At 48.6% G+C, this 25,380-nt stretch overlaps 2 protein-coding genes across 9 annotated transcripts in view; one reads left to right on the top strand and one right to left on the bottom strand.

Moving 5' to 3' along the window:
• On the top strand, positions 1-11,068 carry LOC130377751 (SERTA domain-containing protein 2-like). Its single transcript, XM_056584869.1, has 2 exons — positions 1-234; positions 5,332-11,068. The coding sequence occupies exon 2, from the start codon at positions 5,336-5,338 to the stop codon at positions 6,485-6,487; it is 1,152 nt and encodes a 383-aa protein (XP_056440844.1). The 5' UTR covers positions 1-234; positions 5,332-5,335; the 3' UTR covers positions 6,488-11,068.
• Positions 9,141-25,380, bottom strand: part of aftpha (aftiphilin a) — a 21,564-nt gene continuing 5,324 nt past the window's right edge. For 2 of the 8 annotated variants that reach the window (XM_056584802.1, XM_056584789.1), the window contains exons 3-10: positions 18,119-18,291; positions 17,415-17,544; positions 15,885-15,941; positions 15,473-15,592; positions 14,838-14,901; positions 13,975-14,058; positions 13,434-13,557; positions 11,165-11,563 (exon numbers count right to left, since the gene is read on the bottom strand). In XM_056584802.1, coding sequence (XP_056440777.1) covers positions 11,419-11,563; positions 13,434-13,557; positions 13,975-14,058; positions 14,838-14,901; positions 15,473-15,592; positions 15,885-15,941; positions 17,415-17,544; positions 18,119-18,291 — 897 coding nt within the window. In that variant the 3' untranslated portion in view covers positions 11,165-11,418. Of the gene's footprint in view, positions 11,564-13,433; positions 13,558-13,974; positions 14,059-14,837; positions 14,902-15,472; positions 15,593-15,884; positions 15,942-17,414; positions 17,545-18,118; positions 18,295-25,380 lie in introns of all 8 variants that reach the window. The other 6 variants (XM_056584795.1, XM_056584776.1, XM_056584784.1 and 3 more) reach the window with 5 other exon arrangements.

Raw genomic sequence — 25,380 nt, forward strand, 5'->3', positions numbered from 1 at the left:
ACCGCTGCTGGCTGCTGGTGATCGGTGACACATCGCCTCCCTCGCCTCTCTACTCGTTGCTCTCGCCATTGTGTGGAGGAGGTCTCCGCGTGTCTCTGGTCCGCGATCAGAGACGGGAGTGTAGGGAACAACTGGAAGCAGCAGCGTCGTCGATGTCCGTCCGCACCGCCTCGTCTGAACCCTTTCACCAACACCCATGCAGGATTTGAAAACCCTCAGACCGAACTACATGTGGTAAGTTAAGGTTATGTTCCCTACAGCAGGCTCTCTACCCCGGTGCATGCTCGGAGATAACAGAGAGGCATGGAGCCCACCAAGCAAAGGCTTTTTATCAATTGTCTTTTTCTAAACGCTGGTGGGAATAGGGATAGATAGTATATAGATAGTGGATAGATAGTAGGCTGTATTGTGTCTCCAGTCACGCTGCCCTGAGCGTGTGGGGGGAGACCGTCTGCGTTCCGTTTCTAATGTTGCCTCCTCACTGCGTAATTACGCCGCTCCTACCGCCGGCTTCCTCTGAGGAGCACCGTTCTTCTGGTTCATACACGGACCGATTTTGATTTGCAATCACAGCGGGTTGGTTGTAACCCTTTAACTGTGTGAGTGGCAGATGGTGGTGAGTCCCCCACTCCCCCCCCCCCCCCCCATCACACACATAATCTGGTGCCTTCTACTTTGGAAGTTGGGGCAGCTGTTGTGACAGGTTTAGACACGGAACCGTAGGAACTGTATACAGGCCTACTTGTTGTACCTTTCAAATAACCCATGCATTAAATAGGAGAACAGTATGTGCGCCAAAGGGCCCGCGGGACATATTAAGCTTTAAACGTGTAGTATTGGCCTCATATCCCCCGCAGTCCAGTGTCCCAGGGCAGCAGGCTGCGGGTTTGAGAGCGTCTACCCCGCCAGTGAAGAATGTCCTCCTGTCTCTTTAAAGGCTGCGGTGGGCGTGGCCTCTGCAATGCAACTTGTGAGTGAGTCCAGCCAGAGCCCTGACCGACGTGCATGGGGCCCCCAACAATTACTACCTTGTTTGTGCATTATTCAAAACGAGCGTCACAATAACCTTTAAAACTCGGTAGTGATGCGATGCGATGGTGGGCTGAGCGTTTGGTAGTCAGATGTCTTCATAGCATATTCGCTATGAAGACATGCTTAATATATTTTGTGCTATTATGAATGTGGCACAAAAAGTGAAGCCCTGCAACAAAGTGAAACTCTTTACCCAAATTAATTAACGGAAGAGCGAAATTAGTCACGTGTGAGTCATTCCGGCCGTGGAGATCAGGTGTGAGGAGGAGCCCATGCATCGCTGGCCAAAGTCCATCTTTACTGGCTCCGAGGCGGGCTGTCGCCACCCAGATTTTAGCACCCACCCCCTGCTCCCAGTCACAAAGTTTACCTCATTATTATAGCCAACAGAGTCCTGTTTGGACGATCAATAAAACACAGCTCTTTTCTCTCTCTTTTCCAACCGCTTTTAGACCCCAGACTGAGTGGGGAGTGACCACAGCCAAATGGCACAGCAGCCTTATTGAGCTGCGTCTCCTGTAAGAGATATTAGCTCTGCTCTCCGCTCACTATAAGAACAGTCTTCCCTTTCAAAGGGATCCCAGGTGGAGTTCTGCTTCAGACACAGCGTTCAGCTGAGGAACTGGTTCCTGCATGATCGGATGGAAGCCAGCAGCCGCTTGGATCACGCAGACACAAATGCAAACAAACGATGCCCCTGATCCCCGTCTTAGTAGAAGTGTTCGGACAAAGATCCGTGGAAGAACAGAGCCTGTGGTGCTGCTCGGAGACGGCTGAACTAGTTGGCCAAATAGAACGTTGGGTTACGTTGACATAAGATCAGATGCAACAGCTGGTATACTATTGCTGTACAACATGACAGTACTACACCAATATCTGCCTATTCCAACGCTGTTAACGACCCCTGCTCTCCTCTATACACCCTATTTGAGCATGCATACAGAGCATTGGTTATTGGAAAAACAACAACAACCCTCTGGAGGGGGTCTCTGACATCATCACTAGGTCCTCTGTGGTCTGGTTGGGGGGAACCCTCTGGAGAGGTTCTCCTTCCACCCTGAACCCTGAGGAGAGCGGGGAACCCCAGGCTGGTGTCATTGGTCTAGCACAGAGCCCCTGGAACCTGTCAGAGGGTGTTCCTAGGTCTAGCACAGAGCCCCTGGGACCTTTCAGAGGGTGTTCCTAGGTCTAGCACAGAGCCCCTGGGACCTGTCAGAGGGTGTTCCTAGGTCTAGCACAGAGCCCCTGGGATCTACCAGAGGGTTGTCCCTCGAACACCATTTCCAAGACATCATAGACACGTTGATGGACGGCTGCAGAATGGTCAATGTGTTGTCCTATGTAGGCTACACTCCCTCAGGGAACCCAATCCATTGAAGCCCTCCATGAATAAACCCTGTGATGGGGGTCTGGCCCTAGGCCCCTGTCCCTGGTGGTCCTCCTCCTGACTCTCTGGCCTTGGCCTGCCTCACCTCCTTGGTTTGTCTCCCCCACCATCCTCCCATTATGTCTCCCACTCAGCCTTTCTCCTCCTCTCCTCCTCCCTTTGTCTGTCCTTCTTACTATCAGCACCAAAATGTAGCTGGCCTCTGGCATTCTGTCTCTCCCTCCCTCCCTCCTTAACCCCCTCGCTGCCCCAACCCTGACTCAGGAGTGTGGGAGCAGATGGTGGTGAGTTCACCCTCGGCGGGCCCCCACATGTGAGAGAGAGAGAGAGAGAGAGAGAGAGAGAGAGAGAGAGAGAGAGAGAGAGAGAGAGAGAGAGAGAGAGAGAGAGAGAGAGAGAGAGAGAGAGAGAGAGAGAGAGAGAGAGAGAGAGAGAGAGAGAGAGAGAGAGAGAGAGAGAGAGAGAGAGAGAGAGAGAGAGAGAGAGAGAGAGAGAGAGAGAGAGAGAGAAAGCGATGAATAATTATATTGGGCTGGTAGGGGGTAGTTTGAGTATGTGTGTTTGTGTGGGGGGGGGTTGCTTACAAAACCCATGTGACAGCAAGGCACTCAAATACAGACAGCTCAGACGCACACACACACAAACCAAACACACACACACACCCACACACAAATGCCTCTATCACGTTCTGGGAGAACCTCTCGTACTGGGAGTTTACCATCAGTGTTGTTATATTTTACCTCTCATACTGGGAGTTTACCATCAGAGTTGTTATATTTTACCTGTCGTACTGTGAGTTTACCATCAGTGTTGTTATATTTTACCCCACACCCTCCCTTTGGTGTGCAGCAGCAGCTGCACTGGGGAACGGATAACCCTTCCCCCCTCACCACCGACCCCGCCCCCACCACCACCACCACCAACCCCATAAGCCCCACCCCCACCTCCATCACCTCCACCTCCACCATCTTCACCTCCACCAACACCACCCCCATCACCACCAACCCCAGTTCCACCACCATCAGCACCACCACCATCAGCACCACCCCAACCACCATGGATTCTAGATCTGATATCATGTGGTCTCCACCAAGGGATGGTCCGGAGAGGACTTTAGTCCTCATGTGTGTAGAGGGGGCGCTGGTGGTGTAGATAGGACCGACATTGAGTAACCTTGCTGTGGAGCAGACTGGGGTGGAGGGGGTGGACCAGTCAAAACCAGTAGACGGAAGTCTTCTCTTTCCTGTGTGGCCTGACATCTGTTGTACTGAGTGGGAGGTAGGAGTCAGTAGTACACACACACACACACACACACACACACACACACACACACACACACACACACACACACACACACACACACACACACACACACACACACACACACACACACACACACACACACACACACACACATATAACCACAAACACACATACACACAGACACACCAGGGTATCAGCTGACTCGTCCTCACATGGTACTAGAGGGGGGGGGGGTCCATTTGGACTTCTTGAGTCTAACTTCCCCGACCAAAAGCTGTTCTTGAGTTCAAAGGTTTTCCAGACTCTAAAGGGCTGATTATGGTCCCACATTCACGCAATGCAAGGACCACACAGACACCTGTTTTGGTTCTGCGTCAGGTTTTAGTGAGCGGACCAATCACAGCCCTTGCTGCTGCATCGCCTCGACAGAAGGTTACATTTTTGGGAGGAGCACACAAGGCCATTGCTGTGGACGTAAGGAGGGTCCACAAGGACGTAACGGGTCCGTAATCCCCTTGCGTTGCGTGAACGTGGGACCATAATCATCCCTTAAGCCAGTGGGGGTTAGGCCTGGTACTCTGTGTCTCTGACCCGGGAACTAGCGGGGGTCAGGCCTGGTAGTCCTCTATGTCTCTGACCCGGGCGCTAGCAGGAGTAAGGCCTGGTAGTCCTCTACGTCTCTACCCGGGCGCCAGCGGGGGTCAGGCCTGGTAGTCCTCTATTTCTCAGACCTCTATTGCCTCTTTTCCACCGACAGTACCAGCTCAACTCGCCACGACTTGGTTTGGTTCCAGGCACGTCGTGTTTCCATCCAGAATAGTACCTCTTCAACGTGGGCGGGTTGCATAGCACGCATGCACATGCTTATCCACGCGACACATAAACAGACGGGGCTACACACAGGAGCACCTGTCTCACGGTCCACGGCGTGTTCTTGCGCGCTGATCTTGCGGTGTTCAATAATCAATCACTATTGTTGACTGAACGCTGATGCTAGTATTTTAAGATGCCGGTGTCGTGCCGAAAATGGAATCCGCGCCTGAAATCGCACCCCCTCTCCGCGTGAACATGCTTTCGCTTATTTCCTCTGTGCTTTCTAGGGTCACATCATGCATACATGTATGACTTGTTAACTATTACGTAATTTAGTGCCCTCTTGGGTCATTATCGTGAATGTGCCCTCTTACGTTGTGGGTATGATATATACACTTCTATAAGCTATAAATCCTCTTTTCATCAGAAGAAGAAATCTTACATGTCGCTTTCTGTGATAAGTTGCTCCTCTTGTGAAGATATGATATAAAAACTGCTATAACGCGGAGAGGGGCTGCGATTTCAGACGGGGAATCCATTTTCGGCACAATACCTGGTGTCGGGTGTCGGGCTCGGACGTCACGCTCGTCCAGTGCCGTAATTCCCTGGCCAATCAGTGGCCAGCATCCTGTTTAAGTTTCACAAAAGTATCAGATCAGCTCTCATGCTCATGCTCAGGTCGGAGTGGTTCTCCGTCACCCGACCGAGGTGGAGCCCAGGGTCAGGGTTCTTCAGAGTCCAGCATGCTGCCTTCTCTTGTTAGCGCTGTAGTCTGTGGGCTTCCTGGCTCTTCTCTGCACCGCTGCTCTCTGACCTGTACCTCCCCCCTGCTGCAGATCCATGTGGGGCCCGGGCGTGAAGAGGAAACTGGAGCAGGACCAGGATGGTGAGGAGGAGGACGGGGGAGGGGAGCGGCCGCCCCCCCCAAGGGTGCCTGGCTTCTCCTCACGGGCTTCCTATGCGCTGCAACGGCAGATGGTGCTCAACATCTCCCTGGTGAAGCTATACCGCCCGCCGGCGGGCCGGGCCGACCCGGGCCTGCAGCGCCGCATCCTCATCAGCAACGTCATCCGCCGTATCCACGATGATCTGCGGCGCGAGGGGGGCGTCCGGGCGCTCTTCCTGGCCACGCCGCCACCGGGCGTCGCCGAGCTCGACGAGGAGAAAGACGGGTGCTACCTTGGACCGCCTCCTCCTCCCCCCGCCTCGCAAGCCTCCTCCTTTGGGCCCACAGGGCCGGAGACCTGCTTGACGCCCGCCTCGCTCCTGGAGGAGGACCCGCCCCCTTTCTTCACCCTGCCGCCCTCTCCGTCCTTCTCTTCCCCCTCCTCCCCTCACCCGCTCCCCCCCCAGTCCCCCCCCCAGCACCTCCACCCGTCCCAGCCGGTGGACTTCTCCTCTGCTCCGCCCTCGCTGCCGCCTGAAGACAGCTTCTCCTCAGCCCTGGAGGAGATCGAGGAGCTGGACTCCTCCTCTTCCTCCTCAGACTCTAGTGCCCCTCCTCCCCTCGTTCCCCTGCCCACCTCCAGCCCCCCTGGGGAACCGCTGGCAGGGGCCCCGGGCCCCGGATGGGACAGGGACATGGAGGTGGAGGCGGAAAGACGGGAGGAGATGGAGGAGGAGGAGCAAGAGGAGGAGGAGGAGGAGGAGGAAAGGGAACTGATGGAATACCGCCCAACCTCCCCACCCCGCTCCACCGCCCTCGCCCGGCGCCCGGTGGTCCCGTCGGGGGGCTTCCTGACAGACTTCGCCATGGACGATGTGCTCTTCACGGACATCGACACCTCCATGTACGACCTGGGGCCCTGTGGCCCCCAGGCTGCCGGGGCAGGCCCCGGGGCTGGCGCGGGGCCGACCAAGGTGGCGGCCGACGACATGTTGGTAAGAGCCATCTCGGGCTACGGTGGCGGGGCCGGGGGCCACCAGGGCCAGCCCTTCAGGATGGACCTTGCCGAGCTGGACCACATCATGGAGGTCCTGGTGGGCTCCTGAGGGCCCGAGCTGGATCACATCATGGAGGTCCTGGTGGGCTCATGAGGGCCAGAGCTGGACCACATCGTTGAGGGTCTGAGCTGGACCACGTCATGGAGGGTCTGAGCTGGACTACGTCATGGAGGGGCCGGTGGGTTCCTGAGGGCCTGGGGTTTTCTTGAGGGCCTTTGGGTGCCTGAGGGCCATTGTACTCTTGAGGGCCGGTTGGTTCCTGAGGGCTCGCTGGTCTCCATAGGGCCGGTGGGTTCCTGAGGGCCCGTTGGTCTCCTTAGGGCCTGCTGGTCTCCAGAAGGCCGGTTGGTTCCGGAGGGCCTGCTGGTCTCCAGAGGGCCGGTTGGTTCCAGAGGGCCCCCTGGTCTCCAGAGGAGTGGTGGGTTACTGAGGGCCGGTGGGTTCCTGAGGGCCTGGTGGGCCCCTGAAGGCATGGTGGGTTCCCTGAAGGCCAGTGGGTTCCTGAGGGCCGGTGGGTTCCTGAGGGCCTGGTGGGTTCCTGAGGGCCGGTGGGTTCCTGAGGGCCAGTGGGTTCATGGGGGCCGGTGGGCTCCTGAGAGCCAGTGGGTTCCTGAGGGCCGGTGGTCTTCTGAGGGCCGGTGGGTTCATCGGGGCCGTCGGGCTCCTGAGAGCCGGTGGGTTCCTGAGGGCCGGTGGTCTCCTGGGAGCTGGTGGTTTCATGGGGGCCTGGAGGGTTCCTGAGAGGCCCCTGTCGGCCCGGTGGGTTCTTGAAGAAAAGCGCTGAAGGTGTTCTCAATGTTGGGAAGATGTTTTTTTTTACAACCTGAATGAGTTGAGAGATTGTGTTGCACACTAATAGATTATATTAGAATCCATCTTACTGGGAGTCTGTCAACATGCGTTTATCTACTGGAAATGTATGCTAAACAAGCCACACAGAAACTTATCTGAGTCAACAGGTAGAGCTTGTGAGGGAGGTGCAGTCTAAAGCAACAACAGAGCACTGAGTGACTCATCTACATCACTTTTGAAATGTTGTCTCCTAGTTTGACCACAAAGGCTATCATCATGACAGCATCAAGATGAGACCGTGGTCTGTTTTCGTCCACTAGATAGCGGCAAACTGACATGAGTGCTGGTGTAGTCTAGAGTTCCTCCTTGGGGGGGAAAACTCTGTTTTTCAATATTTCACGAGCAGCTTAATCGACACAAGCAAATGAAACCATCAACATGCTAATGTAGCTCTAGCAGACCCAAGTATTTCAAACATGTCAGTTGCCTCTCTTCTCATACTTTCTTTATAAGCTTTATGACATGCAAAGTCTTAGGAGATAGTCAAGCCTTTTAAGTGAAGTTGCTCGAGACTAGTGTCCTGTTGCTAGTACAATGCCAGCTTTTACAACTTTTGACTTTTCAAAGCTTTTTACACCACTGGAAATAGATTACTGTGTAATTTGTGTGTTCTTAACAATGCATAACACTCGGTTAATACCCAGGTTATAGAATGGAATAAGGCCATATAAATGTTGGTCATTCTTTTCTGTGGCTATTTCAGAATTATATGATAACAACCTTTTGTACAGACTGCTTGCATAAAGAGGGATTGTCAAGAGGATTTCTAATGAAAAGAGTGCCTTTATTGGAGGTATTGCCAGTCTTTACCAAATGTTTATTTTGCCAATGTTCTTTAGCGACAATAAAAAAAAATGAAGAGTTATATCCTATAAACTATTATATTATCGTATTATTATATTTGATATGTTGTTTCTTTGGTACAAAAAGTTAGTCAAAATGTTTCTTTTTAATATATATATTTGAAATGTGTTAATGTAGCCGCTCCTTGTGTATGTTGTTAAACTATTGATACTAGTTGCATTTTGTCTAAAAATGGACCATCATTTGTTTTAGTTTTTCAAAGTCTGAAATGGAGGATGCCCTGTTTCACAAATACTTACAAAAGTTTGGAGATTTACCAACTAATGGAGGAGTTGTATTTCATGGTGAAATAAATTGCTTCAAGTTTGATTGATTAGTAAATGAATATACTCGTTAAAGGCCTAATACGGGAAACAAATCTCTCTGAATCATTGCCTTGCTAAACTGGACGAACATAATATCTGACACCTTGATCCTGCTACCAAACTGCTAGTAAGGCTGTTTTATCAGAACTGTTGAGGGCTGAAAAGGTTAGGTTTAGTGTAAATATATATATATATTTATATTTATATATTATGCTGCCCTGGCTCCACCAAGCAACACAACACCAGTCTACAGTCCTACACACAGCTTTTGATTCATAAACATAAGCGCCTTTCTAAGTTAAATAGTGGATGTTAATAATTCCAGTGGCATGGATGTCAATCAGTGGTGAGCTGGGTGAGCATCCTCTCTGAATCCTCTTTAGGAGTGTGTCTTGGATTATTGATCAATCTGGGAGGGATCAGGTCTGCTTTACAGGGAACATTTAGATCAATGCATACATTTTGACAAATCGCATTGAATGGATAACTTTTCACCAAGTTCTCGTAGTGCTCCGAGGGACTGGGACCACATCGCGTCCAGGACCTGGGGTACTGGGACCACATCATGTCCAGGACCCGGGGGGACCACATCATGTCCAGGACCCTGGCGACCACATCATGAGATGTGACTCATCTCTGGTCTCCTTCATGAAGATAAACCCAACTATTAGTTCAGAAAGTTGGATTAAACAATGTTTTTCCATGATAAACCAAGTAAAAAGAGTAAACGGGGTGAATATATGTTCTTCAGCGAGGCCAGCCTTGCTACCGGTGCATATAGGTGATGATCACACCAGCAGCCTATATACTGATGGGCCTATATAGGCCCATCACACAGAGCTAAATCCTCTATACCTGCTGCTGTCTAACCAGTAGGCCCATCACACAGAGCTAAATCCTATATACCTGCTGCTTCCAAACCAGTAGGCCCAGCACACAACGTCCAGCAGCCAGGCTTCACTTTACCTTTGGTACGGTAATGCTATGAATGAAACAAACAGGAATGTAATGTTCATTCCAAACGGTCATGAGGCATTCTGTAAAACCACCTGGTATCTGACGGTTTACAATCTGCCTTCATACCAGCGATGTCCAGTAGGGGCGATCAGAGGTGTAGCCATCAGGATGCTCGGATCGCTTTACGCCTCTGATGTAGCAGTGTATGATGCAGCAGGCTCAAATGGGTTTTGTTCATTAGTCATCTTCATAGCAGCTTCACATATGTGATCAGAAGGAGGCGCTTGACTCGTTGACACCTTAAGCATGATAGAGCTGTTTCTCCAATTGTAAATTTGAGACACAACAGAAGAAACCAATCTTTCTCTTAAATTACTTTAATTTCTTGTGTACACTAAATGTAAAGTTGACACACGTAAAGTCTCGAAGAAGCCGGGCATGCACGCTGACCTTTGACAGGCTCTTCAAGTCAGAGGATGTTTCCATAGGAAATTCCCCATACATTTACAGTTCATAGTTTTAACTGTACAGTCTAAAGCCACAGTGGACTATGATTACATCCATTTCATCTTTACAATGTGCAAAATCCTCCTGGAGAGACGGGGTGACAGTGGTACGACAAAAATAAAACTAAATATTAAGATCAAACAATAAGCTGCAAACAAAGCAAATGAAAGAAACAAACATAAATGCACTTCATCTTGGACAGTGATACTAACTGAAGCAAAACCATTGGTCCCTTAATTCCCTTGCAGGTCGACAGCTCTCAGAGAGGTGTTGATAGTTTCAGTGGATTTTACCAAAACATTATTCTGCTTCATCAACCGCCAGCACCAAACCACAAACACCCAGACAAAAAACATTAAGATAAAACAATAATCACAGGAAGAGTGTTCCTCTCTGCTTGTTCTCAGAAGCAGCCTCCCATGCAGGCCTCCTCTTCATGAGGCAGACGAGGGGAAGGTGACGGACAAAAGGGACAGTCCTAGTCTTACTAGTAGTGTACTAGGAGCCCTGGGTCAACATAATCAAACACTTAAAGGTGACATATAATACCAATAGGTGTGAGCGTGATTAGGCATTACAAGCCGTTTTGAAAATCTGCGTCTTCTGACATCACTACCTGCGTTTCCACCTAGATATGTGCTGGATAAATCAGTCTGCCTGCCTACCCAGTGGACTGTAGCAAACATTGCTCATCTATCCAGCACACATCAAGTTGGACACGCCCACTTGTGGTGTCAGAAAATGCCAATTTTCAAAATGGCTTGTAACTGCTAATCACACTCACACCTGGTGGTATAATATGTCCCCTTTAAACACAAAGGAAACTTAAAAGATCATAAACACAACAGGCAAATACATTGGACTGGATTTCGCAGGCAGTGTGGTTTCAAGTTTATACAATATATATATTTATGTATAGATATTAAATATGCATTTTATTTATACTATACATTTACTTACTTTGATTTAACCTTTGCAGGTATAATGCCAGCTCGAGATTCCTTCAAAAAGACACTGATGCACTTCCACTAGACAGCAACATAGGAAATCAAACCTCAAATAATGATCTAAAGGATAAAAACTAACTCCAAAGGGAACTGGGGCTCCGGGATGTACTATGTACATGAGTGATTACGTCCCTATCGCTGACCAATCACAAACATGACTGCCATTGGACCAAATGATATTGATATCTTTAGTTGGGCAACAAGTCCCCAATATAGCTCCCCCCCCCCCCCCCCCCCAGGCAAGGAGCCAATCACCTGCTTAAAGTTAAAAATTAATAATAATACGCAAACCCAACATCAATTTAAAAAGATGGGGGGGGGGGGGAAGTTGCAATAGAGTTGCTCAGAACCCAAAACCTCAGCCACCAAAATAACCAAAGAAAAACAGACACAAAACCAACAACACACTCATAACAAATGGAAAGCGGGTTGAGTATGATGAGGATCAGGAGGAGGAGCGCGGCGGTGCAGAGCACAGGAAGGGCCCTCAGTCGGGTGTGGCCCTGGAGCAGCCCAGGGGTGTGAGGGTGGTAGGGAACATCAGGACCTTGGCCTGCATAAAGGACAGGTCGGGCAGGGAGGCCATCACTTTGGCCGCCTCCGCACTCAGGTGCTCCTCCTTCTTGGGCTTCCTGTTGAATCGTAGGGAAAAAATACAAAAAAATACAAATAAGGACAAATAAACACTTAAAGAGCTGGTGAAGATTCTGATTCAAGATTCTGATTGGCCCAGAGAAATGTCAATTATAAGAATTATCCAATAATGTTTCGCAATTCTAGCTTGCATGGCATGCAAGCTAGAAATACTCTCCGGTTCTACGCGATTCAGCTGAATGACCCAATTGACCAAGAAAACGATTATTGTCACCGAAAAGCGACAAGTTTGCAGGTGTGTTATTATTATTATCTGAAGAGCCAGTGATCCCAGGATCCCGTAATCATCAAAGTCAAGGGTCAGCTCGAGCTCCACACATCTCGGAGTTATACTACAAGAGTCTGTGAAGCTCAACTTTCTCTCGGATGCCGCGGTCAAACGTCGCGCAGATGGAGCTCCAGACGTCCACACACACGACGCCCAGACAGATCACCCAGACAGAGCTCAACACGTCCACACCGCCCAGACAGAGCTCCACATGTCCACACACACACACGGCCCAGACAGAGCTCCACACGTCCACACACACCACCCAGACAGAGCTCCACACGCCTCAGAAAAGGCCCTCAGACATCAAGAAACATCACGAAGCAAAGCCCTCGAGCAGGGGGGAACGTTGACATCTTGTTTTGGGGAGACTGGGAAAAACGTCAAAGTCAAAGCGAACTTTAACAGAGGTTTTAACTTAACCCTATTAAAATCCAAAGTGCCAGGTAAACAGGGGAGGCGTGTCATAGCAGCAACCTTCCTCAAGGACCTTACACTGCAACAGATCAATGGCAGCATGCACTCATTCGCAATGATGCCGCCAACACACAGCATGTTATGTCGGTAGTTCCTGCACTGAGCTGATGTTTAAACAATGATGATTTTGTTAAAGGACCAATCACAGCCCTTGCCATCTCCGTTGCGTTGATGGATAGTTGCCATCTCACGACACTATTTCAACAACCCCTGTCGGGGAATTCAGAAATGCAGAGGCCATAACCAAGTTTATTGGTGTTTTCATTGCTGCTGACTACGGCCATTCCCCTTTAAGAAATGTCAATTATAAGAATTATCCAATAATGTTTCGCAATCATAGCTTGCATGGCATGCATATGATGGACAGACCCGACAAAATGTCGGGTCATTCACCTGAATCGCGTAGAACCGGAGGGTATTTCTAGTAGAAATACTCTCCGGTTCTACGCGATTCAGCTGAATGACCCAATTGACCAATAAAACGGTTATTGTCGCCGAAAAGCGACAAGTTTGCAGGTGTGTTACTATTATTATTATCTGAAGAGCCAGTGATCCCAGGATCCCGCATTGGTGTTATCATTGCAGCTGACCACGGCCATTCCCCTTTAACCATGACCGTACCGCGACTTCAAAACCGAGGTACGTTCCGAACCGTGACTTGTGTACCGTTACGCCCCTACTCAAAAACGGTCAAACCGCAAAGTGTGGACCGATGCACTTTTCGTACTCAAGGGCAGCCATCTTAGCTACGCAGCGGAAGAGGGCGGAGCCAGGCTGAGCCAACGTTGGCACATTTTCCACATTAATCAAGTCATTTTGTAGTTTTTATAGCTTTTACAGCTTTTTATAGCTACTATGCGTAAAGAGTTCAACATTCAAAGCGGGATGTTTATTGCGGGAGAGGAGCCCCAGCGGCAGTCTTGGTTGAAATTTCTGGTTAGTGCAACATGGAGTATTCGGTTTGGAATGACACTGAAATCTGAAAATCAGCGCACTTAATGATTGTGGATGGTGTACTACGTTTAAGTACTCATGGAAGCATGGATATCAGAAGATATAGAACACAGCAAAGGTCTCCTCCGACAACACCGGTGACCTCTGACCTGGTGGAGGTGCTGGTCTTCTCCATGGTTGACATGAGGCGTGCAAAGGCGTCCACCACGCGGCGGCCGGAACCGGTCGAATCCAGCTTTGCCGTGGTCAACTCGTACAGCTCTGGATCTACACCTGAGATCGGGAGAGAGCAGGTGTACAAATGTGTCAAACCCAGACAACCGGAGCACACGGCCTCTTCCATGCAGATGACAATCAGCAGATGCCCGTCAGACCCGTCATGCACTGAAGGGGACGCCAGGGGACACAAGCACCACAACACATTGTCGTGGGGGGCAGGAGGGTCGTCCCGCCGGCGCCTCCAGCGGGACCTCCAACGAGGAGGGGGACTTCACAAAGAAGCAGGGAGGAAAAAGCAGGGCAGAAAAGCAACAGAAAGAAGCGGGGATGCACCGACATGGCTGCCCTTACTGACAGCCCGTGTGGTGCCTGATGCCGGCTCTGTGGAGGAGCCCTGTGTTGGGTTGCTCTGTGTCAGCACATCCTGAACTCAAGGCACCACATAGCAGAAGGACGCCCCATGCTGCTGACCTGGGATAGAGGTGGAGCTGCTTGGGCCCGAGTCCTCAACGGGGCCAAAGAAATCCAGGTTTAACAAAGAGGAGCCTCCGCTCGCTGCATTGGGCCACGCAGGGCCCGGGAGAGACCAGGAAAGACAAACAAGAGAGAGAGACCAGGAGAGACAGAGAGACAAGAGAGAGGAGCAGCCATGGTTAACATGGGGGAGGAAGAGAGAGCGAGAGAAACAGCGCGAGGAGCAGCCATGGTTAACATACGGGGGGGAAGAAAGAAAGAAAGAAAGAAAGAAAGAAAGAAAGAAAGAAAGAAAGAAAGAAAGAAAGAAAGAAAGAAAGAGATTTCCATGGTTAACATGGGGGAGGAAGAGAGATAGAGAGACAGAGAGGGTGAGAGAGTGAGAGGGGAAGAAGAGACATGGTTAACATGGGGGAGTGTGCGAGAGAAAGCGAGGGAGCGAGGAGCAGCCATGGTTAACATGGGGGAGGGAGAGACAGACAGAGAGACAGAGCGAGAGAGAAAGAGACAAAGGAGCAGCCATGGTTAACGTGGGGGAGACAGAGACACAGGGGAGAAGCCGACCAGGAGGGGGGGGGGACCGGCCAATCAGGAGACACCCTCTGTTCACTTTAAGAAAAAAATATTTCTGTGGTTCGAGCTTTTCAGTTAAATATAATTTTTGTTTTTAGTAAACGTTCTTGATAAATGCTATGACGGGTCATTTTAAATGTCCATCTTTAATTTATGACCAAGCCCTTTACTATTGTATTCCCTGAGTGGGTGTGGTCTTCATCCCCCATCTATCCCTGTATGCTCTGAGGATGCGGAGGGAGCAGGAGAGAGGAGCAGGAGAGGAAGAGGAGGAGGCAGACACTTACCATCCAGGGGGTTTGTAAGGCCACTGCTGCTCCAGTCAAACTGGACAGGTGGGAGGGCCTCCTGCTGGGAGCCGCGGGGACAGGACCGAGAACACAAACACAGAGACTGGTGAGAACATCCTACTGTCTGCTGACTTATGGAGCCTTCTTCCTAGAATAACCGGTTATTTGGGGAGTCATGCCTGGTCCCTGAGAAAGGAAAATAGCCCTGCAAAGCCATATCAAACACACTAGATAGGGGCAGGGAGGCTCAAGTGAGCATTGTTCTCCGTGTTGAAGAGGGCAGGATGATGCACAACCATCCAAATCTAGTGGAGTCATCTTCCTGCTGAAGGTCTGCTCACAGGTCACACAGGGCTGAAACCAAGGGTGTACCTTTATGGCTCCTTTACACATGACTAGCAGCAGCTAAGCAGTAACTGGGAGGTAAAATCATTTACAGCAGTACGTTGAAGCATGCCCAGACGTTAGGAACACTATCCAGGAGTAGCAGGGCTCTACCTCAGATCGACCTTTCAAGGACAAATGCAGAATGAAGTCCACCTGAAAAGGGCACTGAACAGTAGTGTACATGCTACTAGACATCCCTACCAGCGTACCAGGAGTGGGTCCTGGAAGTGTAAGTGATGAGGTACCTGGGCCGTGTCTGGACAGGGGCTCTTCTCTGTTCCCAGCGGAGGCGCTTGTGCTATGGAGGTGATCATCTCTGCGGCCGAGATGGGTTTCACAGGTTCTTTGGTGGGTTCCAACATGCCCTGCAACACACACACACTCAGCGTCTTGGTAGCTTACATTTAGCCTGTGCTACGCCAAGTAAAAATACTTTGAATTAAAGTTTTGCAAATGATTTTAATTCTCAAATGGGTCACTGGCCTTGTTGAGCAACAGCATCAGGCCTGAATACCATGAGCAGCGGGCTGGGTTTTGTTCTACTGGTCCCAGTGAGAGCTGGGTTCTGTTCTACTGGTCCCAGTGAGGGCTGGGTTCTGTTCTACATGGTACTGGTTTGGAGGGTCTAGGTAGGAGCAGCGGTTATGATGCACTCACCAGGCTGGCAGCATACATGGGGACGATGATGGCCTGCTTCTTCTGGCCTGTGAAGAGCTGATGACGAGAGAGGAGGTTCAGGAGACAACCAGAGCACTAATGAACTGAAGTTATATTTCTAGAAGCAACACAAAAGCCAATCGACTATAGTATTTAAAAGGTCAGACGGCCGGTCCTTGCTTTCCAAATAATGCAACCTCTACGTTGCAATATTCAAAAACCGGTTAGCAATATAAAGATGAAAGGAAGGCCATGATGAATGAAAGCTTAATTTGAAGGCATTGTGTAATGGCCGGTTCAGACTACACGATTCTCAGACATTCCTCTAAGATTTAACATGTCACACTATACGATCACAGAGCCAGGAAATCGGGCCTTGTCTCGTCGTAAGACTGGCCACACTACAAGATTTGAGGGTGCGATGCTCTCTACTTTGTATCATTCACGTTTGCAAGATATTTGGAAAATCTAGGATTTAGAACTAACATAAATGCTTTTTACATTTTTGTCATAAAGGTTCCAGTAGTTTTTATATCTGCTCAATGCGGCAATTCCTCACAGTAGATGCGTTGCGCGTGACATGAACTATACAAAGTAGACGCAGCAACAACGTAGCCTAGCAACAAAGCGTCAACAATGGATCCCGAGTACCTAGCACTAGGCATTATGCTGGCGGTCCTTTGCACAGAGATGGTTTATGATAGGTTATGATAGCTATTAGCACGTCAACAGCTGATGGCTCCAAACTTACCGGGTAGGTCAAGGGTGTCGGCTATTTCTCGCCAGAATGTATCCCTTTTCACCCTATCGTGAAAGTCCTTTGAGGACACGTCGAAAATGCAGGGACATTGCTGCCACATTTCCACCAAAGTTGTCTCCATTATATCGCTCCATTTTCTATCGTTTTCTTTATTAGCATTCTTCTTGTTATTGTTTGTATTCATTATTGCAGTAGTTACTCCTACTCAGTGTAGTGCAGTGAAGTCAGTTGTTAAACACTGCCCGTGAGCTCCAGCTGTTCGCAGGCTTCCCTCACGCAACTGGGGCGTGGTTCCCTCATGTCAACAATGTATACGTCATGCGATTCCCCAAAAAAATTCTGACATGACAAACTTTTCGTCGTGGGGTTTTCAAACGTCGCAGACGAAAACATCGCAGATCGCAAGCATGTCAGATTACAAGACCTCGTCTCGTCGCCGAGCTGTCAAAATTGTGTACGATTCGCAAATCTGTCTGCGACGAAAGAATCGGGGCAAAATCGGGCTGAAAACGTGTAGTCTGAACCGGCCATAAGACAATGATGAAATAACATAGCTGGGCCTGGATGAGCTCAGGGGCCACCAGGTGGAGGACCAGGGCCTGGCTGAGCTCGGGGGCCACCAGGTGGAGAACCACGGCCTGGCTGAACTCAGGGGCCACCAGGTGGGTCGTGTGGGTCCCCATCAGGAGGACCAGGGGCCACCAGGTCCTCATCAGCGCTCTGGGTCGAGAACGGTTTGAATGCGAGCCGACTCTCGAGCCGCTACTCACGATGTTCCGGGTGTCAATGCCCAGGGAGCAGAGCAGCGTCTTGTTGCTATGGGAACCTCCCCACTGGTGCCTGAGCCCGAACGCCTCGTGGATGTCCAGCAGCTGCCTCCACACGTTGGCCCGCAGCGCTCTACATCGGAGCACACACACAACACAGATCAATGGGTGGTTTTGTATAGACCTGGTTTAAAGAGGATTTCACGGTGGACTCAAGTACAAAGATCTTTTATTCCCAGGAACTATTTTTCAAGGGACTAAAAGGTTCCTAACTTCTGGGGAGAGTTCCTGCGGTGGACACGCAGCTGTAATGAGTACAGGTTACAGGTTGTCCTGAGAGCCAATCACCACCACCATCATCCAGGAAAACCAGTCTTTTTGTTTAAAGGAATGTTGTTTGGCTCATCTTGGCAATGTGCTCCACTTGCATGTCTCCCTTTCCTCGTCTCTTCAGATGCTTTCACACTTCAAAAGTCCAAGAGCGACAGTTGTTCATATTTATTGATGGCCAAGACATCACATTAACGTTCTGTTTCACCAAATCCACAGTGGGTTTTCCAATATAATCTAAATACTAAACATTTCATGTGTGGCACAAAAACCTGTAGCTAGATTCAACGAGTCAGAATAAAGCTGACATGTCATAACTCTCTGCCGAGGGGTACGCCGAGGGGTACACCTAGGATACAGGTGGGGACGTGACTGACCCGTTGGGTGGTGTGGTCCTGGGCCCTTTTCCTGGCCCCTGGGGGGCGCCCCCCGGCTCCTCCGTGGGCTCCAGGAGACACTTCAGAGGGGGCACCTTCTCCTCCACCTCGGTGACGGGGTTCCCTGGGAAGCTCTGCTGAAACAGCCTCTCCACACGACCTGAGAGCGCCACCTGCTGCCAGGAGGACATGCTTTTACAATCAGCACCACCTGTCGGCAGCCAATTTATGTACACATTATACATTTCTATGAAGGTATTATTGTAGCAAAAGTCTTTAGCACGCGTAAACTAAAGTCACAAATATGTAACAGTTAATAAGTTGTCAATATTTATTTTGCATGTGTACACTTAAGTCACAAATGACTGAGTAACAGCAAATTTGAAGTCGTAAATATTTTTTCTACCAGTGTAAACACAAAATAGGGACTACAAGTTCACAAGCCCTTTGTTACGGGTGCACAAATCCTATTCTGTGCATCACAACTTCAAAGAGTCACACACTTTTGCTACAATCATTCCAGCGCAGTTGGTGCACAACACATTCATACACCAGTGTTTCATAATCTGAGAACATGCACAAACATTGTGCATTCCTAAACCCAAATCTGAGCTAATGGATCAGAAGTTGCACATCTGCGTAATATTTCCTCAGATTTGAAATTATATAGGTCGCTATGTTCAATGAGCATTTTAATAACCGAGCACAAGTCCATCGATAACACTGCTCAAATCTGCTGCTACAGCTCAGCTGCTCAGCTGTTGATTTTCTTGCAGATGCTTTTGCAAGACGTCTATGTCATGGACCTATTAAAGGACAGCGGATTAAAATTTTCTTCCGTATCATGGGAGCCAGCCACGCCCTAGTGCATGACGTGCCGGATGCAGAAATATTCTTGTTGTGAAGCATTGTTAGCATTGTAGCATCATAAGCGAGATGTCTGTCTGCACATCCCTCTGCGACTTTAAGTGATAAAAAACCATCAACGTCATTCATGTTGTAAAAGGAAAAACCTCGAATGAGAAGTTAACGAAGGCCACTGAGCCCTCTCGGATACCGAGCCGAAACATTTGTTTCACTACGACTCCTTGCAGCTGCCCACCCCTCCTTCTCCAGCAATAAATACATAAATAAAACAGCTTATAAAACGCTTGAGGTGGCGTTTTGAAGGAAAAAACGTACAATTTATTATTACATGGTATAAAGATAATTATGAGGCTTTGATTGATATCCAGACATTTTTTGCGGAGACACATTCCTGTTCCCCACTTGTATAGAGTGGTGGAGTCACGCCCCTTCCGGTAGAGACCATGGGACCTATGAGATCGTAAAATATGAATGGGTTTCAATGAAGAGAAAGTTATTATTTTCTGGTCCCAGTCTTTATGTGCCCCGGTTTAAACACATGTTGTTTGTGGATTTAAAAGATAATTTTTCATGCAAAGAAAACTAAAAATGTTTGCGAAAAGATTTGATAATGTTAGGTTTCGTGTGAGGCCGCTTTGTGAACTACAGCTCTTCGCTGCTTTCGACGCGAATGATATACATCACCACCCGCACTTGGAACTCCGGTACAGACATGGCGATCTCCCTGCTCCACTTCACCGCTTTTTTCCAAGGGAGGATAACAGCATCGAAGGAGGTGAAAAACATGATAAGTCAGGGCATGTGGAGAGTTACAGTTATGCAGATGGGGAGATTGTCGGTCTTGTCCACACCAGTCGCAGGGAGCGTGACGTCACATACGAGACATGTAGTCCTTTCTCATTGTGTTTTCTCTACAGCCTTTAACTGAACAATTGCACAATAAACAGTCAAACTCTTGACATGAAAAATGATCATTTAAATTAGGGCTGGGAAATAAACCGATTTTATCGATTAACTCGAGTGTGTAGCTCACGTCGACTTGTTTAAATGAAAATCGGTTTTCTCTTCAACATCCGCCAATGCTTCCCTCTCCCGTAGTTCGGAATGGGCTCAGCCCTCCCCCCGCAAAGAGCGCGCATTTACCAAAGTGATACACAAACATGGCAGCGAGTGTGACAGGTTGTATACAACAATTTATTCATATATGTATAATCTATTTTGAGGTTAACATAATTCATTTGAAATATATCGATGTGGTTTAATAATTCGTCGATCTGTTGGTAATTCGTCGATCTGTTGGTAATGCCTCGGGTCTCCAGTAGGGGGATCGCGCTCCTCTTCCTCATTCAATACAGAAGAGTGAAGGAAAGAGCTGTGTGCATGGGTGGATTACTGCACGGGCACACCGGGCACATGCCCAGGGGCCCCAAGGGCTCAGGGGTGCCCTTGGGCCCCCCTGAGCCGCCCCACAAGTTACTAACAGTGGGGTCCTGGAGCTTGTGGGTCGATCTGTTGGTAATGCCTCGGGGCTCCAGTAGGGGGATCGCGCTCCTCTTCCTCATTCAATACAGAAGAGTGAAGGAAAGAGCTGTGTGCATGGGTGGATTACTGCACGGGCACACCGGGCACATGCCCAGGGGCCCAAGGGCTCAGGGGTGCCCTTGGGCCCCCCTGAGCCGCCCCACAAGTTACTAACAGTGGGGTCCAGGGCCCCACAAGTTACTAACAGTGGGGCCCAGGGCCCCACTGTTAGTAACTTAAGTAAACTGAGCCGCCCCACAAGTTACTAACAGTGGGGCCCTTGGGCCCCCCTGGGCCGCCCCACAAGTTTCTAACAGTGGGGCCCTTGGGCCCCCCTGAGCCGCCCCACAAGTTACTAACAGTGGGGCCCAGGGCCCCACAAGTTACTAACAGTGGGGCCCAGGGCCCCACAAGTTACTAACAGTAGGGCCCAGGGCCCCACAAGTTACTAACAGTAGGGCCCAGGGCCCCACAAGTTCCTAACAGTAGGGCCCAGGGCCCCACAAGTTACTAACAGTGGGGCCCTGGGCCCCACCGTAAGTCACTTTTAATGTTGCATTGTCGAAGCAATCAGTAGAGAAATACAAAAATTAAAGCGAAAACAGCAATAGTAGGCCTATTACTACTGAGTTAATAAATTAATAAAAAGATCAATAGGGGGCACTATTTCAGTTTGTGAATTTGAGACCGGTCACGAACAAGTGGAGCGTTGAAGCAATGAATTTATTCAGTTCAGATCTTTTAACAAGCCTGGAGGTGATGCAACCCCAAAAGGACTGCAACGAATTATACTTGATTGTGGACTGCAATCTATGTTTCCAAATGTGTAGGCCTATTTAGTACTACGGCTTTTTCTGACTCTGCCCGTCAGTAATTGCGAAGGGGAGCGGTCATTCTCTCTTCTTCTGTCCAGGATTAAAAATGAACCGAGGACGAAAATGTCACAAAAACGCCTCAAGGCACTTTCTCTCATGGCAATTGAGAGCGACCTTACCAATGCACTGGACTTTGATGATATCGTGGAGGATTTTGCACGGAACAGAGCCCGGAAAAAATGCATTTCATAGGTGAAATGCATTACTGTCAATTGATGTAAGGAACTGTTCGTATTGAGTTGCTTTAAGTCGTTTTTATTTGTGGTTGAAAGCTGTGCATTCGAAATTCGTTCAAATCGCCAAAAATTTCATAAATTATATATATTTTTTATCCTGTTTTGGTTAAATAAAGATGCATTTATTTGCATAATTATTGTGAGGTTTCCTTTCCTGTGCTACAAATCCTGCTGAGTTGCAGGTATAGGCCAATGACTTATTATCGCCAATAAGTGTGTGTGTATTCTGGGTGCATGTGTTTATGTTGGAAGGGGGGGGGGGGGGGGGGGGGGGCCTGCGGAGTCCACGTGCCCAGGGGCCCGATATGTCATAATCCGTCTATGGCTGTGTGTGTGTCTTTCTCATTCTTCGCCCGTTACTATTCCCTTTTTTTTTAAGGCAATTACCGCTTGCAAAACACTGTATATTTATTAACACATGTTGAAAGTTTGAATGTTATGTTGGCACTCTATCTCTTATCATTAGTAATATTTTATGTTTACAGAAATATTTTATTTTATATTTTATATATTTTAAATTTTATGTAATGTTACAGGTTACACTGTTTACAATGGCAGGGCCTGCCATAATGCCTTTTTATGTAAATCGATTTGAATCGGAAATCGGATTTTTTGTGAAAAAATCTGGGATTCTTTTTTTAGGCCATATCGCCCAGCCCTAATTTAAATCCTCAAACATCATATGTGTAATCCGGGGCATATAAAGACTGGGACCAGAAGATAATTACTTACGCTCCATTGAAACCCATTCACATTTTACGATTTCATAGGTCCCATGGGGTCTACCGGAAGGGGCGTGACATCGCCACTCTATAGAGTGGCGAAGTCACGCCCTTCCGGCATTAACCAATGAAAGTCGCCGGCAGGGGGTGCATTTTTCAAACTATACTGGGACCATCCAAGCAGACCATTAAAATACATTGAAGGACACTTGCTGCATGTTAATGCAATAATTTGGTGGGAATTTAGTTGAACTAAGTAATTTAATTTGACATAATGTAAGATACCCAGCTTCGTCGTGTAGGATGCCCTCGACTACTTTCAAGTAGGGATGGGCCGATAGTCGATTCTATCGACCATCGACGGATTCCATCGTCGATCGTCTCAAGTAGCCGATAATTATATTTTAATAATTAATTATTATTATTATTTATTTATTTTTTTATAAAAGCTGTGGTAGCTATTTTTTCAACTTAAAAAGCACCGCAAATTGTAATTGAAATGAACTGGCACCGGTGGAAAACATACTATGTAGCGCTGACCTGCCGTATTCACTCACTGCTGCGAGAGAGGGGAGGGGCACGAAACCTACCGGTCTGCTCGCACGGCGAAATGACATCACACCCCGCTGCACCATTTCCGGGTCACAGCTGTGGTACATGAGCTGTGTTCGAAATCGTTCCCTATTCACTCACTCACTATTCCCTATAGTGTTCATGATATAGTGCACTACATAGGGAACGAACAAACGAGAATTCGGATACTACGCTGAACATTTCTAAACGTCATTTGCGTCAGTAAATGCGCCGGGTATTTGTGTGACGCAGACAGATGCGCCCAGATTGTGTAAACAAACCGGGCACTCTAGAGGAAAGCTGGAGGTTGTATTGATGTTGAATGTTACATTTCCTTGAACAAGGTTTTTCTTATTAATTTTGAATGTTTAATTTTCTTGTTAAATCCCTAATAAATTGTTGATATTTCTAAACGAAAGCCGGAGATTCCATCATTAAATGTGTCGTTTTCGCCGCTTGCGGTTATTGAGCTTCTTCTTCTCCTCCGGAAAAACACGACTGCATTGCATTGTGGTATATGGGAGTAACAACACGTAGGGAACATCATATGTACACTCACATTTTGGGTATTTTAAGTGCATATAGGGCATGAAATTAACCAGTGAGAATTCGAACAACACTACAAAATAGCGAGCACCCTATATAGTGCACTATATCTGTGATAGGGAACGATTTCGAACACAGCTATGAGCTGTGTGTCATCAGCGTGTGTCATGACAGCGCCGCCGGCGCCGACGCATCAAAACTTAAATCAGCGGAGGCTCACGCTGGTCCAAGGGGAAGACCATCGGATTTGTTTTTAAGAAAAAAATCGAAAAATAAAAACTCGATTTTTTCAAAGTGATAAATTATTATAAATAATTAATATTATACAATTATTATAAAGGTGCCCCCCCCCCCCCGATAGTATCGACTATCGGCGATCGCTAGGGGGCGCTATCGGACGATGGAAGCTTGTAGACGATTGCCCAACCCTACTTTCAAGACACCAGAAAGTAAGAGTTTGCTTGGAGTGTAATCGCTGCAATTTTTTCCCGCCCACGGACACTCTGCGTCATACGGATACGAATCACATTTGCTACACTTGTACCACAGAAACGTTACAAAAGTATCCGCAAGAAAAACAGCCGAGACTCTTTCAAGCAGATTCGAGCAGTTGTATCGATGGACTTGTGGTCACTCATTAAAATGCTCATTGAACATAGCGATTTAAACTTAGCACAAAAAGTTAGGAAATTAGTGTTTGGTAGACTATTTCTCTGGGGTAACAATGCTTTTTGGCAATAAATCTTATACTGTTGGAAAGCCTGTTTAGTTCCCTTTCAAATGGTGCCCCATTTGTAAGGAACATGCATTTGTGGGATGTGCAGCAGCGCTGAGTATGTCGGTTACGCCCATGAAAAATTTGCCAAATCTTTTCTGCCATTGCCAAACAGGTTATTTTGCTGTTGCTATCGACACTTGTTTTGAGCTTCTGGTACCCCCAGGTGCTGCCAATCAGGTGCCTGATTGGCACCTGTGAGCATGGGCCCTACTACTGTAAATACAGCTAGTCAGTAAGTGTCTGCTCCAAGAATTGGCATGCCGCGTTTGACTGATCGTGATAGGGCTCTTGCGATAGCGCAATTTCAAGCTGGTGTTTTGCAAAACCAAGTTGCTGCATTATTTGGACTGAGCCCTATTACCCTCTCCAAAATGAAGGCCAAGTTCCATATAACGGGGGATGTCAAAGACAGGCTGCGAAGTGGCCTGTCTTTTAAGACGACACCCCAAGAAGACCCTTACATCACCCCGTCAGCACTTAGGTGCCGTAGGCTGTCTTCTACAGATTCACAGTCAAGGTTTGCAGGACGATATGACCGACGGCTCTCTGCTCAGACAATCCGGAACAGACTACACGCAGCCAATCTCCGGTCTCATAGGGCTGCCAGGAGTCCTGCCATGACTGTCCTTCCCCGTCAGCCCGTTGGCGCTGGTGTCGGCAACACGTGCACTGGAACCTGAACATGTGGAGGAACGTTATGTTCAGTGATGAGTCCAGATTCTGCTTACGGCAGTTGGATCGTAGGGTCAAAGTATGGAGGAGACGCGGAGAACGCTATGCTGATTGTTGCACCGATAGAATAACATCTTTTGGTGGAGGCAGTGTGATGGTGTGGGGCAGCATCTCCCACACTGGAAAAACAAGGCTTGTCATCATTGGAGGAAATCTCCATGATGAGATTCTGCAACCAGTGGAAATCCCATATCTCCACCGTCTGGGACTGAACTCTATCCTCCAAGATGACAACGCTCGCCCCCACAGGGCGGGGTTTATCAGAGACTACCTCCAGAATGTGGGAGTGGAGAGGATGGAATGGCCTGCTAGCAGTCCTGACCTCAAGCCCATTGAACACTTGTGGGATCAGCTTGGGTGTGCTGTTCGTGCCAGAGTGACCAACACAACCATGTTGGCTGACTAGCGACAA

This window comes from Gadus chalcogrammus, chromosome 3, assembly GCF_026213295.1.
Source record: "Gadus chalcogrammus isolate NIFS_2021 chromosome 3, NIFS_Gcha_1.0, whole genome shotgun sequence".
NCBI lineage: Eukaryota > Metazoa > Chordata > Actinopteri > Gadiformes > Gadidae > Gadus > Gadus chalcogrammus.